Here is a 16,147-nt window from a genome sequence, read left to right as displayed (position 1 = left end):
ACAATGAGAGCAAAGTATGTTGCACTGGTGTACAGCATGAAAATGAAAGCATTTAAAAATGTTTTTATGCAAAAGTATGTAAATTTGATGAGCAAAACGTATTACAAGTATGCAGACAGGACTTGAGTCCCACAGTTCATGTCACATTATTAGAAAAAGCTTTTTACAATTGTAATTATTTCAGCTGTAGCTGTTCCATCTGTGCTCATAAATTTACTAAGGCAGGCAAATGGCTACTAAAGCCCAGCTAATCTTGAAAAGCAGCAAAAAAATGTACAATTGACACAGAGCAGCTATTAAATAGGTGTAAATGCTCATTTGCCGCTGTCTGCCAAGCAAGCATGACATCATAAGGTGATGCGGCTTTAATTTTCAAATCAAGGCTGTATGCTTTCTCTCCCTGCTGTGCATGACCTCCTTAGTGTGAAGTGATGCACAGCATGGTGGTTAGTTTAAAGACGTGGGCAGCTGTATAAATCAGCCTCCCTCTCCCAGGCGTCTTTTTTTTCTCTCTCTCTCTCTCTCTACAGGGTTAAACATACTGGAGCCTGGCAGTGTTCTTAGGCTGAAAGGCTTGCAGGGAATGCAAGAGTCTTGGTAAACCGTTCTGGGCAGTAACCTCTCCGGGGAACTGAGATTGCATGTGTGTGCATCTGTGTGTATGGTTGTTACACGCAGCAGTGAGAGAAAGTGTCGTGGCTCTGTTGACACAGGTCACGGTGGCATGGTAGGGCGGCAGCATGAGAGAGCGGTAAATGGGGTCAGGGTCACTGACAGCAGAGGAGACTCAGCTAACGATGTTGGTGACACAAAGCTTTTGTTTGGCATGTTAGCATAAATGGGACTTGTTCTTGTGCTTTCTCGTGATGTAGGGTGCTGCAAAAGTGCACTTGTACTAGCTGTGCGCAATTTGTATAATTGATTAACTTCTCTACTCAGCTTTACATTTCCAAGGCTGACAATTAATAAACAGAAGCACACTGCCTCAACTTTGTCTCTTTCTAGAGGTTACAAAAGCGCACACTATCTTAATGACAGAAGAAGCATATGTACTTTTGAAGAAAAAAAAGAAGTGGAATACTCCTTTTGAAGGACAATTAGAACAGCTGTGAGCCTTTAATTATTAGAAGTTTTGTAAAATCTCAAAGCTTTCTGACTTCAAATATAATAAAGAAAAATATATACAAAGAATAGTCAGCTCGGATAGAATACATTAGCCAAGCATCAGTCTTAGAGTCAACAAAAAAAATTCTGCTCTGAAAAAAAAAAAATCTGCAGTGTTCTCTGGTTGCTTTAAATGTTGTGGCTGCAATTTTGGGCAAAATTATCCTCCTTTTTCTTAACAAAAAAAACGGATGGTCCAGTGTTTCCTGTGTTAAAGAAGTTAATAAAGAATGTGAGGCGGGTGTCACAAGTCAGTTTGTTTGGATGCCATTTTGTATTCCCGCTTGCTCTGAGGCTGTCTTTTGCGTACACACCCTGAATTCTAACTTCACACGCTGTAGGATCAGCCTGGGAAATCACATCTCATGATATTTCTAACACTAACAGCAACTGTCAGACATCTATCCACTGAAAGTAAAAAAAATAAATGTGAATATTATAAACAGACAGACAGACAGACAGACAGACAGATAGATAGATAGATAGATAGATAGATAGATAGATAGATAGATAGATAGATAGATAGATAGATAGATAGATAGATAGATAGATAGATAGATAGATAGATAGATAGATAGATAGATTTCAATTAAAAAAATTGGTATACTAACTCATAAAATCCACAATACATGACTTCATATAATAAACACATCGCTGGATCTATTCGGAAGTCCTATCTTTTGTATGCTTTAATAAATTAACCTAAATAGGGAGAAGGGATCAGATTCTGGCACGTTACTGGCTTGTTCATTAGCAGATCTTGCATTCAGCCGTGCAATTCAGCTACTCCTGGTGAGGTCCATCCCACCTCTTTTTTCTTTCTCCTTCTTCTTTCTTCTCTACTGCATTTGACCAATTTCAGCCAGACAAAACAAAATCTAACCAGACAACAGTGATCTCAAAAGCATTCCTCACAAGATGGCATTAATACCCAGCATACAGCAGAGCGTGACCTATCTTCACATTCTGTGTTAAGGAAACATTTAGGTTCCTTTCCTCAACATTGAATATCCAACCAGCTCTTATCATGGCTCTTGTGAAATATATACTTACATTATATACTTCACTGTCATTTCTCTCAGTTCACTCAGGAAACGGACTATTTAACTTGTCTGTTAAGTAACGTTACATTGTTATGTGCCAGTGGACACAGCAATCGATGATCTTTTTACATTGCTACTGTACCATTCATGTAGGTTGAAATCAATCTTGATCTTGCTGGAAAGTTGCACAATGCTTATAAACTGGATGATCATTTGCATCAAATATATTACAACGAAAGCAACCAACCTCAGGTAACATATAGAAAGTATAGATAGTGTCAGGAAGATGAGAACTCAAGTACAAATACCTTTAAAAAAATCCATTTAAGTATATTAGCAAAGTATTTGCACTTTGTTACTTCCAAACTCTATTTCCATGAAACCGGTGTAAAGGCGATATGGTAGTGAACGCTGTCTCCTTACAGCAAGAAAGGGCCCACGTTATGATTCCTGGCTGTGGGCCTTTCTCTGTGGAGTTTCCACGTTCTCCTTGTCGCTGTGTGTCGGTTTTCTCCAGGCACTCGTGCTTCTTCCCACAGTCCAAGAACATGCATGTTAATGGGTGATCTTATATTGAATGTTTACAATTATTCCCTCCTGCGTTATCCCTGTGATTGAGTAGTAATACTTTATATGACTGAGCATATAAACTGAGCACATAAATACAGTGTGCACTATAGTAAAACTTCAGCAGCAGCCTCAGTCTTGATTAACAGTGTTTTTATTATGTGTTGGGTTTTTAAATCACATCTTAATTCTGCTGTGCAATTTGTGTCCTCGTTCAGTAATTAAGTGAAACAAAATGTCACTTCATTTAGAACTGACTCATTGGAAGTGAGGTACGCTGCCTTCATGTACACTTGTACTTTCTCAGTTTATTCTTAAAATATGACTTGTTTTCTTCCTAGCTACTTTGTTATGTACATAGATACAATCTAACGCACTCCAGTGCATAAACCCTCCCACATAGCCTATGACAATAGGACTTAATGCTGGGCTATATTTAGGGAGTGCATTACAATTTACTGACGTGCCCAATAAAGTGGCAACAACATGCGTGACCTAAACATGTTTTATACAGCATAAACTGTAAATAGTTTTTCTTGACTGTTTTGGTTAGATCACGAACACTATGAACTAGTGTTAAAGGGGAACAAAGCAGATAATGTAATTTGATGATAACAACAAAAGAGAAAAAAGTTTGGACAGTGTGGGAACTGCAAATGTGAGAAGAAAAATTTACATTGGCTCTAATTTAATCGCAGACAGAATGAACCACTCATCAGTTTCATTCTTTTTGTTAGGGTAATCTTTGTTGGGGTGGTAAAGCTTTGACCACTTTGTAATGTCTCCATTTCTTTTCACAACAATTGAGCCACCGAGGACAACCAAGACAAGAAGCATTCCAGATTATTTATGAGCACCTGCATTTTGTTTGCAGTCAGCTTTTACATCAGGTTGTGTGATATTAGCATAAAATCTTCATGTGTGGAGTGACTTTCTTGATCCATTCCGAGAAATATGAAAAGCCAGTTTCAACCATCCGATTTAATCGTCTCTTGTGCATCATCGCTGAAAAACTTTTCTCTCAGATCAGAGTGACACAGTGACTTCACCACATCTATTTTAACAGCAGCATTTAGCAGAACCTTTCCGTTCTCCACCCACCAAACCGTCACACCTGCTGCTCAGCTGTCAAAGAAAATTTCACTTTGATGGTTCTCACACGGAGAGAGCAATCTCAATTACGACAGCACTTGAAGGCAACAGTACATCCTCACCTTCAGAGAGAGGGTGTACTGTTGTACTCAGCCTTGTCCCTTTGGCCTGGTATGATAAAGCCAGATTATTTTTTTCCTGAGTGGTGTTTTATCCCCTCGTTCGTGAAGACTCTGAACTGAGTTTTCATATTTATACTCAATTCTCTACTCAACTTAATTCCGTAGGAGCCACCGGCCCCGTGTCATCACACATGGCTCCCCGGGCGGTCTGGCTCCTGGTCACGCTGTCCTGTGCCCTGAATGTGCGCCCCGGCTGCTCATATACCTGTCCAACCATCTGCCGCTGCACCGCCGACACTTTCCAGTGCAACAGAGACACTCAGCTGGCCTCACGGACAGGAGCGACCCCTGTGCTCCGACTGTAAGTAACCCAAACTTTCTGCATTCTGCAGCAGTGGAAAGACACAGAAATCCACCCGAAAAGACTCAGGGGGCATTTTATACCGAGCCCATCACTTACACTTGTGTAACTTTATTAACTTTTATTCCCTCCGGGGATTTGTAATGTGTGGTCTCACTTTTTCCAATTACTCTCACTGTTGCATTTCTCTTAGGACCATTGTCAGAAGATAAATGCAGAGTAGTTTTCAGAGAAAACCCAAAGTGACGTTTCTGTAGTCTATTTTCCTGTTTCCTTTATACAGTATGTAGCAGCATAAATGTGGATTTAACTGCTTTCCTCACGGATCCTACAGAAGGCTCGCCCATCTGCCCTTGAAACAAGTTCCCACTCATGCCTTCAGGGAGCTGATCAACATTACTATCATGTAAGTCGTTTTTTTTGTTTTTGTTTTTTGTATCGTGGTGGTTGATATTTCATTCAAATGTCCATTATAAGGAAACACTACTGCTAATAGACTCTTAACTCTGAAACACACAAGTGCACTGGTGAAACAAAAATTAGCTGTTACATTTGCCAGATGCTTTAATACTGACTTAAAATTGACTTATTTCCAAACATTATGGTGTTGCGCAGAGTTTACCTCCCATGCCATGTTTAGATAAAGGACAAGCCCTTCCACTTTGCTTCCATCCTGAAGGTTTTCTCTTTATATCCCATGTCCTATGTATTTTGATTGGCTTTAGACTCAATGATCAGGAGCACTTTCATTTAGAATAAACCAAAAATATCTCAAAGGTAAACTGGCCATATTCGTTGTCTCGTTAATGCGTATTCTTGGACAGTGCAGCCCAACAGTGACGGAACATTTTGCAGCACTTTTTTTTTTTATCATACTTTCACTATGTAAAATCAAAAGTGAAGCAGGTACCTATATAGGGCTTATAATTGAGTTCGAACTGCAGCCTAAACTGCTCCTCGTTATCAATTGATTTTATAGCATCAGCATTTTGGCCTAATAGTAACTTAAATTCATGTCAATATTTTCTACCAGTGACAAATAGTGAACCGATGCTAGAAACCTGTGATTGTGTATTGAGTTTATAAGAGAAGATTACGACAACCAATTGCATTGCCTGCAATGTGTCAGTCATGTGCCAAATGCAGACTTGGTCAGGCTCAGACAAACTAAATGGATCACACTCCTGGCAACCCAGCAAAAATCATTATTTGAAAGGAGGAGGCAACTTTAACGCAGCCTTTATTTTGGCAAAACTGCATGGGGCTCTGCGGTGGACTATCAGTGGTATAATAACCCAGACACACCAGTAAAACCACTGATAAATGGCTCATAAAGAAGAAATGGAGGGTTTACGGAATGACCTCGTCACTCCCAAGATTTGAAACGCTGCAGGAAGGTCAAATCAGGAGATGCTTGTAAGAAAACCTTCAAACGCTTTTAAGAGTTTTTAAACTGAAAGTGCAGAGAAAAGGGGTCACACATATCAGTGAGTTGTCAGAGACTTGCGCACAATTACGCAAAATACCAACAAGTAGTAGCTTCTGCTGAAAGGGGACAGTCCTGGCTTCTGACACTTGAAGGTGTTTTAACTTTTACCACAAAAACAAAAATGTAACAGCCAACCCTTTTCAAGGTGAGCTGCGTTGTGTCGAGCACATTTGACTTTGCTCTGCTCCCCAGGGACAAGCCTCACCCGTCTCAGATACTTACTACACTTGAATGTGATCGCTTCATCAAGTTTCAAATTTAGCCTAAATCTTAAAATACTTCGGTTTTAGCACCATTTAAGTCAAAGTGAATTTAATTTCTTGGAGCTGCCGTCCTTTATTTTCTCAGCTCATAAAGCCTGTGTCAGGGTGGACTGACATGAGAGGGGTTGTGGAGTTTGTCATCAGTGAAATCACAGCACCGCTTTACTTAGATGATTATGTGAAAAGGCTTTTATGAACTGTAAATGGTAATTCTGACACTATATGTAATCCAATCACGAGAAACAATAAAAGAAAGGAGGCTATGCAGCACAGATGGACTCATTTAATTGTGTCTATGGTTAGAAATGGAAGCACTGTGACTTTATCCTTAGAAAAGCGTTGGCTGATTATAGCCAGAGTGGGAGTCGAAAATGTTGATTACAAACAGATGATGGAGAGCGTTTTCTGAAGTCAGCCATCAGACAACAAAGTGATCAAGGACAAATCACAAAGTCTTGTTGACTTTGTTTGTCTCTAAACACCTTTGTTTATTCCCCCTTTTTTAAAATATAATTACTTCATCTTCCTGGCCTGGATGCATCTGTGATGCATGTTTGGAACATTTCCAAGGATGAGGTCCAGCATGTGTGTGTAGTGTCCTAGAAAGTATGAGCTGTCGGCGGTGGTATGTTGATATTTCCCTCATGGCTTGTGAAACCTGTATAAATCAACTCTTGTCCTATTTTTTTTTTTTTTTTCCTTTTACATAAAATGCATTGAAAACTGAGCAACCCAAACCTTGCACTACTTGCACTACTACTAACTTGCATTGGCAGTAGCTTGATCCGATATGTTCCAAGAGTAATTTGATCAGCATCTATTCTTAATTTGTCGACTAATGTGGAGCCATTTCTTTGTACCACAGAGAGATCTCCCAGAGCAACTGCATCACGCATGTACAGAGACACGCTTTCCTCTCCCTCCACAGTCTGATGCAAATGTAAGCTAAGTGACACATTACCTTGCGCCACATGTCACATTCAGACATGACAAAAGCGATTATTCATTTGAACAGCCGGTATGCATTTTGCATTTTATTTAAGTTTCATGGGGATTAGTCTGTCAGCTACAAAGCGGCATTCATAATCAACTTTCAGAGTGGCTGATGCATGAATGGGTTTTCCTTGTTTGTTGACAGTCACTGAGAAAAACATTGTAATTACTAATATGTTTACTCATTGTCATTCCCGTAGTTCACTGCAGAATATCAACAGTCTGAGGGTTATTGAAAGAGGTGCATTTACTGACCTGCCGAGGCTGGAATATTTGTAAGTCACCTTGTTTTACATATTTCATCTGTTTAAACAAGCGAATTCTCTGCAGTCGAGACTTCCTCAAACCTTGTGCGACGGCGTAAATTTTACATTGACTGGGAACTCCAAAATGTGCAATACAAAGTAAAGAATCAAAGTAAATTTTTTATTTGTTTGAAATGTTTTTAATCATTTATCATTTCGAGGGGATGATTCCTACGAATCATACAGGCATGGTAAAGAGTGTAAGTACACCCTCTTTCATTTGTAAGGTTTTATGTATCGGGACTGATGATCCTCTGGTCCTTATAGGGTCTTAAATTGGGGTAAACAAAACCTCAGGTGAACAACAGCACATGACAAATTACACTGTAATTATTTAACAAAAGATGCTGAAGTCGTGTGTGAAAGCCAAAATAAAGAAGGTAAGTAGCTGCTAATCAAATGTACTTTATTATTGATCAGCAGCATAACCTCTACAGACTCTGCATGCCTCAGTGTGCATGTTAAATTTAAAAAGTTGTGACGGTACAATCAAAAAAAAAAAGAGAGAGAGAGAGAGAGAGAGACAGACTGAACAAGTTCCATTTGTTAAGAGTTGCTCAGGAAAAGCCTCTCCCCTCTGGAAAGAGCATGGCAGCACAGCTTTGGTTTGAAAAGTTGCATCTGAACAAACAAAATTCATGGAAAAATTGGACTGAGAAAACCAAAGTAGTGATTTTTGGACATAAGGCACAGAACCATGTTTGGTGAAAACTGAACAAAGCACATCAGCACAACTACTTCATACCACATGTCAAGCACAGTGGTGGAGGGATGGCGAGTTTGCCTCGGGTTTCGCACTCCGACCCCTAAACGGTGATTGAGTCAACCATGAACTCCCCTGTATACCAAAGTCAAATATGAGAGCATCAGCATCTAAAGCTTCGCAAAAATTTGGTCATCCAACGGGATATTAATTACAATTAAATTGAATTATAATCAATGATAGAAATATCTATATATAGATGTACACACAAACATACAATGGCTGAAAAAACAAAAGAGTCAAGCTGTTGCAACGGTGCAGTCAGTCTAGACCCAAATGTGATTGAAACTGGTTGGATCTTAAGAGAGTAAAAAAAATTTTTTTAAAAAGTCTGCAAATGACTGTACAATCGCAACTTAGTAAAGAAAATTGGGTCGCAATTCCCTCCCAACAATGAGAGACTGATAACATTACAGAGAAAACGATTACTTCAAGTTATTACTGCTAAAGGTGGTTCTACAAGGTAATGAATCATGGAGTTTGCTTTTGTGCACCAACTTTTCACACACTACCTCTGCATTTTCGGTTACTTGTTGTTAGATAATGACACGGCGCAAAATTGCATGTGTCGTTCATCTGATAATTCCAAGACCTGATGAGCGTCGGCTTACGATGTCTGAAAAGTAAAACCTTTGAACTGAAACAGAATATAGTTCTTACTTTGACTGCACAGGCACAACCGCAGCAGCATCAATATTTAATCAGCAGGCTGACTGGATACACCTGCAAGAGCACAATCACACTCCTGGGTTCAGCACAGAAGGAGAATCTGCAGCTGTATGCAAAGCAAGCCAGAGCTGGCAGCACAGTGGGGACAAAGAAAATATGCTCCAATGACTGCACAGTTTGAACTGGAGATGATTTCACGATAAATTCAATTTCATCTGCTGTGGTTTTAGAAGTGCACAAAGAAGAGCTCAGTGCTATGGGGAGAAACAGAATAATCAAATGCTAAAACATCACCAACGTAACCTAGAAAGTTTTTTTTGAATACTTGGTATTTAATAACTCTTTGGCTGCAACAGTGACTACGGCCATCGACAGTTCCCTCTTCCCTCTACCCCCAAACTTTAGTCTTGAACAGCTTCATCTCAATTTAAGGTTGTTAGAAGATACCAATTAACCCATCATACTATTCTACATTATTATTCCGTGAAAAAAAAAAGAAAAAAGAAGTGTCAATCTCAAGATATTCTCTAATTTATAAGTGTGTGTTTTGGGTATAAATTGGTTTGTTTTGTTGACCTGACCCCTGAAATGCAATCTCCAGCTTTGTGACAGTTTGGGGGTATTTAAAGCTTTATCCTCGTCCATTCGTGATCACTCGTCTCTGTCGTTCATCCTTACAGGAGCATCTCCAACACAGGCATGGTACATTTTCCAGACTTTTCAGCCATCTCTTCCTTGGCACCAAGTTTTATCCTGTAAGTAATGCCATTTAAAAATGGTGCTTCTCTAAACTGGATTAGTGTCCTTCAGCACATTCCAAAACTGCATGTTCTTCCTATCACAATTCTCAGCAGAGCTTTTTATTCTAAGGCCTAGTTTTACTCTTATTCTATCAATGTCACATTGCCATCCACCCTGCTGGAAACACTGTTCATCTGTGCCACAGTTCAAACTGTGCTCATTTGTATGAAAATGCAAAAAAGGTTTTGCCTGACTGATAAATTAAGCTAAACAGCTTAAATGAATAAATCTCCGGCGCCTGCAGAGACATGGCTGACAACACGAGGATCGACATCATTCCACCCAATTCCTTTCAAGGCATCACAAAGGAGTATGCTGACATGTGAGTACAGACCCACAATCCTTTTTTGTTACCACATTATCTCAGCTAAGAGCAACACTTTGTCACCATTTCTTAGGAATGTTTATTGATGTGCCTTGTGTAATTGAATGTTCAGTTCTCTGACCTTGGCGATAGCGAAGCAGAATTTGTAACACTGTGTCCCTCGACAGGAACCTGGTTAGAAACGGCTTCAAGGAAATAAAATCTCATGCCTTCAATGGGACCAAGCTCAACACACTGTAAGTAGTTCGATGAAGAAATTTGCCTCAAACAGATACACCTTAACAATGAAGCATGCCTCTGTTCAGTGCGCTGTTCAAGCCTTTCTGGCTCTAATCATAAAAACTGAGTGTACCAGTAAACTAACCTTATGCAAGACTAAACAAAGATTGGATGCCCCGTTGTTTTCTTGTCTTGCCCCATAATGCTGGAAGTTGATGAGGATGAGATATGCACAGACACCCTGCTGTCTTAAAATAATGCTTATCCTCTTCAGTGTCAACTCGAGGAAACAAAAAGTAGATGAATAATGGTTTGGGGGCATTGTTGGTCATTACCGTGTCAGCTTCAGTTTCCTTTCATATTGTGTGTTTAAAAGAAAAGTACATTCTGAGCTTGAGGTTACATTCATTGGTTGCCTCCCCTCCCCTCCCCTCCCTCTTTTCTTGTAGAATTTTGAGAGACAACGCGTATCTCAGTTGCATTGAAGAAAACGCTTTTGAAGGAGCCACAGGTCCGAGTTATCTGTAAGTCACAAAGCATTCTGATGATTAATGTTTTCATATTAGCAACCGTGAAAGGGGTTATTTACACTGAAAATAATTAAACAGTCTGCACATCATCTCAGCATTGCAGAACTTTCACTAATGCTTTTTGACCGTAGTGTGCCGTAAGATTTGGTGCATGTAAAAGGTCTCCAGAGTAAGAGAGTCCAAAGTCTTCAACAAAGCGAGTTATTCTCACTCACAGAAAACACTTCTCCTGACCTGCCCGATACACTGTGTTTGTGCCGTTTGTATTCGTTACTTGTTCGTGCCACCAGCAGCTCCGCTCAACTACCTACTGGAAATAATTCATGTCAAAGTAATAGGAAAAAAACAAATTTAAATCCTGAACTAATGAAATGATTCGTCTGCTAAAGGCAAGGCAATTTTATTTGTAGAGCACAATTTGTACACAAGGCAATTCAAAGCATGTAAAGTGTTCTGGGGCCATTTTAAGAGACATGCCAAAACACTGATTTCCATCAGTAAAGAGTCAGAGCCACATCTGCTCACTAAACTTTCTCAGCCAAAACCTCTGGCTAAACCATAGAGGCAAGTGAAAACCATACTCATCATGCACTTTCAGCATCTGAAGACCAGACCCAGTAGATTTCCATTATTTTCAGATCTTTTGCTTCTCCAATAGTCTGAGCTCATTTATAGCAGAATTCCTAATAATTGGCTCCAAACTGACTGATAAACTTTCAATTTATTCAGTAGGACAATGGGAAAAGTGAAATGGTGACCAACTTCTCATTTAAACCTTTTAAGTCAATGTATACCAGCCTTCAGTTAAAGCTATGGTAGGTAATCCTAGAGAGCTAGCAAGAGAGCTAGCAAGATTCGAAAGTGTCCCCTCCTCTAAGCTCCACCCCCCCCTCCCCATTCCGTCAGTGCTTCATCCAAAGCCGGTAGAACCGCATGCGCACATGGAGCAGGGAGCCGGCAGAGGGGGGCGTAGGCAGAAAGCAGAGGCATCTGATTGGTTTTTTGTAGGCGACCAATCCGAGATCAGTGGGACGCTGATCTCGGATTGGTCAGCTTTTTCTCAGTCCTGCAGCTGCCACAGAGGTCTGATTATTTTTGTCCCTTTTTCTAAATACATCTTGTATAGATTTCTCTCAGGATAGACGGACCATTTCACCCAGTATTACAAAATGTGTTTCTGAACAGGATTACCAACCATGTCTTTAAAGGACATATTCGAGTATACCCATTCCTACAAACCCCAAAAATATCATTTTGAACCTGTAAATGAGGATAATGTGGACACTAAAGCATTTTCAGCCAATTCCTTTGGTTTTACACCCCAATACTTGCTCCCAAGTAGCCCTGGAGTCAGTCAGACCAGTTTTGAGCAAAATCTTAAGATAAATTCACTCATTATTTCAAATGTACCTTTTTAAGCTGATGTGCAGCAGAGTGTTGACAGTTTTGTATATTTACACTTTACTTAATGGATCATTTCTACTTTATTCAACTAATTCCCAATACAAGCTGTGAATATAAATTAATCTAAAAACTAATTAGAAAATATTTCTGCTCGGTACACTAATGAAGTAAAAATTGCCATGTGTGTACTGCATTGAACAACAAAGAAACAAAAACTTGCAATTGTGCTATAATTGCACTTGTTTTTCCAACACAGTTAGAAATGATTTTGTTAAATCAACGGAATTAAGGCGATTATATTTGAACTGTGTCAGGAAGCAAGATTAATGTGCATCATAATATTTGATTCATTGTCAAACGATTAGGACGGTGACAGCCTGTCTGTGTAAACAACCTAGAAGCAAGACTGCTAAATACTGATTAGCAAGAAAGAGTAAAGTCTGTGGCACACAGCGCTCACAAGGTCTCTGATTGCAAGAAAACTGTGTGTTAAATGTGAAAATGCCCTCTCACCCTGCTTGGGAATTTGTGAAATGCCAAACACACTTGCTTTACATGTGTGGGGTCCAGTGTGGCTGTATTTAGTGTACAAGTAATGCAGTCAAAGAAAAGCAGATGCTCCGTGTTATTTTGCTGTGGATTTTAGCATTCATTTAGAAAATAAAAATTATTGTAGGTGATAAAACTGATATTGTGATTCAAATTAGCAAAAAAAAAAAAAAAAAAAAAAATAGCTTCTCTTGTTGATGCTCTTTGTACTCTTTCCCACAGATTTCAAGTGGCAAATTGAAAATGACCAGACCAAAGCTCTGATAATGGCTTGTGGCAATCTAAAGGCTTATTAAAAACCTGTGCGTTACTCATCATTTTTACTAATCCTTATTGAAATGCATGTCTGCCTTCTGTGTGTGTGTGTGTGTGTGTGTGTGTGTGTGTGTGTTTCAGGGATGTTTCCTCCACAGTTCTGAGTTCCCTCCCACCTAAGGGGTTGAGGCAGGTAAGATCTCTGAAAGCCAGTTCTGCCTTTGCCCTGAAGAGCCTCCCTCCATTAGAAAGCCTGGATGAGCTGATGGAGGCTGAGCTCACATACCCCAGCCACTGCTGTGCCTTCCACACATGGCGTCGGATACAAAGGTAACCGAGCACAGCTCCCAACTATGTAACAAATCCATCCCCATCAGCCTAAAAATCCAAAGCTCTGTCCAATTGATACAGATTATCAGTTTTCTGGTAATTAGCTGAGTTTATTGGCACTTTGTGCAATCTAACCTTTTCTACTGCTCTTCTTTTTTTTATCATTTAAAGGGAAAGTGCCTTGAAGAACTTCACAAAGTTTTGTGATCTCATAGAAACAGAAATGTAAGTCACTTCCTGCTCATTTGGGATGGGCAATTCATTGCTAAGGTGGTGGGGGGTTAAGACCTACTTAGGAGGGGAGAAAAAAAAAAAAAAAAAAACTAGCCCCATGCTCACATATCTAAAAACTGGTGAACTGATGCAATCCATTTGTGGAAAGAATTTGAGATGCTGTATCCTCATTTACACATTATGGAATGATTGATGATGAACAGAAGGAAAATTAGAAATAGTTGGAAGAACTTCATAAAAGTAAATATTCGATCACACCAGCTGCAACACGTTTTAACTTCCTGATGTTCCAACCATAAGAATTCATTAGCCATGACATTATTACATGAGCACTTGGTGCTCATCTGTTGCACCAGCTCATAAGCTTTCATTCTAACCTGAATGACTCCCTTGTAATGACTCATAACTACATCTTGCACAGTTGTGAAATTATCTACTAACAGACATTGTACTCAAAAATACTATGAAAACAGCATCAGCTTCTGTATTGTCCCGTTTTGTTTGTTTTTTTAAATATCCCTACCAGTCTGTATTCTTAATTCTGTCTCTTTGCATGATACATCAAATTTAATGACCACTGCACAAGTAGTTTTATTCCATTTTCTAATATTTTAATGGTGAACTTGTGTATTTTTCAGAGAGCCCACTGATGATGGCATGAATCTTATCAACTTCCAGTATCCAGAACTGGAATTTGATTGTCATGACAATCCCTTTGTCATGTGCACACCAAAGCCAGATGCTTTTAATCCCTGTGAGGACCTCCTGGGCTTTCCCCTCTTGCGCTGTCTGACCTGGATAATTACAGTTTTCGCTGTGGTGGGTAACCTTGCTGTTCTGGTCATACTCTTTATTAGCCACCACAAGCTCACCATCTCCCGATTTCTCATGTGCAATCTGGCCTTTGCTGACCTGTGCATGGGGTTCTATTTGATGCTAATTGCCTTCATGGACAACCACTCCCGTCACGAGTACTACAACCATGCCACGGACTGGCAGACAGGGCCTGGATGCGGCACGGCAGGGTTTTTGACCGTATTTGCAAGCGAGCTATCAGTATACACACTGACTGTGATTAGCCTCGAACGCTGTCACACCATCACCAACGCCATGCATGTCAACAAGAGGCTGCGGATGCACCACGTGACAGCCATGATGGGGGCAGGCTGGGCCTTCTCTCTGCTGGTTGCCCTGCTCCCTCTTGTGGGCGTCAGTAGTTACAGCAAAGTGAGCATCTGTCTGCCCATGGACATCGACACTCTGGGTTCTCAGGTTTACGTGGTGGTTGTGCTCATCCTGAATGTTGTTGCTTTCCTAGTGGTATGCTACTGTTACATATGCATATATCTCAGTGTTCACAACCCAGAGCACTCCGACCGTCATGGAGACGCCAAGATTGCCAAACGCATGGCTGTGCTCATTTTCACAGACTTTCTATGCATGGCACCGATCTCCTTTTTCGCCATCTCTGCAGCCCTGCACATGCCCCTCATAACTGTGTCTCACGCCAAGATCCTGCTCATCCTCTTCTATCCCATCAACTCCCTCTGCAACCCTTTCTTGTACACCATCTTCACACGGGCTTTCAGAAAGGACGTGTGCCAGCTGGTGAGGCGATGCAGCTGCTGCCATGCCAACACTGACTTCTATAGATCACAGACTCTGGCATCACAACAGACCTGCACACACAAGGTGGCCAACAGAAACCCTCATTCATTTAGCTTTTATGCCCATCACATTAAGATGAAGGGATGTTTTTTAAGCAAGGGAGCCACATGATGGGCAGCATGCAGATTTCCTTTTTTATGAATAGGAGCATCTGCTTTCTTACTAAAATTGTAGCACTTCTTCAAAATTTAGGTCGAGGAGAATGGATTATCAGTCGTCCGCATGGCAAACGCCAAGTCAAAATGAGAATTTTATCAATCTGAACAGAGGCCTCAACGGTGAAGGCAACGGGTGCGGCGGCCTCCATTTCTCGACAAGTGCTGCGGTACAAAGAGGTAGATGGGTGCAGCTGGGGTGGAGAACGTGTAAACCTAGGCAGTTTATTTGCATATCTGAAGCGTGTCACCGTATGATCGTTCAGCATGAGCAGTTTAAAGCTGCAGTCTTGTGAGCTGTTCTTCAATGTGGCGGTTCATTCTGTAAAGTGCAGATTATTATTTTGTTAAGGCATGATTAAGATTTAAAGCTCGTATACAATTAAATTATTGTGATTAAATGTCTTCGTTTTAGCTTCGAGGTGAGTTTCTGTGTCAATTTCTATGTTGTTGTATTCAGGAGACATTTGGACTGGGATGTTTGAAGACTGCAGAGACAAATCAGTTAAACCTGGAGCCAAGTTAAAAGAAATAATACTGCGGTAGAAGATATTATATTAAGAACAATAATTGTAATTGTTTTTTTTTTTTTAAAAATTAAAAGTGTGGTTATGCAATTCAAACACGGGTATGAACACTTTATTCTGATGGAGTGAAAGTTTTAAATTATAGCTCACATTATTTTGAACTGAAATGAAAAAATTTTAATCCAACCTTGCTCTTTAAGTCCACTTCCACAATATTTTTTTCTCCCCTGTACACACCACAGTATCAGAAGCTGAAGTGGGTTGTAATTTAAAAAAAAAATAATAATTTAAAAAATAATTTTCTTAACCTCTGTTTTCT

The 16,147-nt window shown here is 40.0% G+C and overlaps 1 protein-coding gene across 1 annotated transcript; it reads left to right on the top strand.

Moving 5' to 3' along the window:
• The first annotated feature begins 4,179 nt into the window (after positions 1-4,179).
• Positions 4,180-15,836, top strand: LOC142399362 (lutropin-choriogonadotropic hormone receptor-like). Its single transcript, XM_075483989.1, has 11 exons — positions 4,180-4,349; positions 4,684-4,755; positions 6,967-7,041; positions 7,295-7,369; positions 9,512-9,586; positions 9,877-9,954; positions 10,125-10,193; positions 10,626-10,700; positions 13,056-13,244; positions 13,416-13,469; positions 14,117-15,836. Exons 1-11 carry the CDS (start codon positions 4,180-4,182, stop codon positions 15,255-15,257), a joined length of 2,073 nt encoding a protein of 690 aa, XP_075340104.1. The 3' UTR covers positions 15,258-15,836.
• The last annotated feature ends 311 nt before the right edge of the window (positions 15,837-16,147 follow it).

The sequence above is a fragment of the Odontesthes bonariensis genome, chromosome 2, assembly GCF_027942865.1.
Source record: "Odontesthes bonariensis isolate fOdoBon6 chromosome 2, fOdoBon6.hap1, whole genome shotgun sequence".
Classification (NCBI taxonomy): Eukaryota; Metazoa; Chordata; class Actinopteri; order Atheriniformes; family Atherinopsidae; genus Odontesthes; species Odontesthes bonariensis.
Note: the sequence above shows the minus strand (reverse complement) of the source record. Positions and strands in the feature narration are given on the sequence as shown.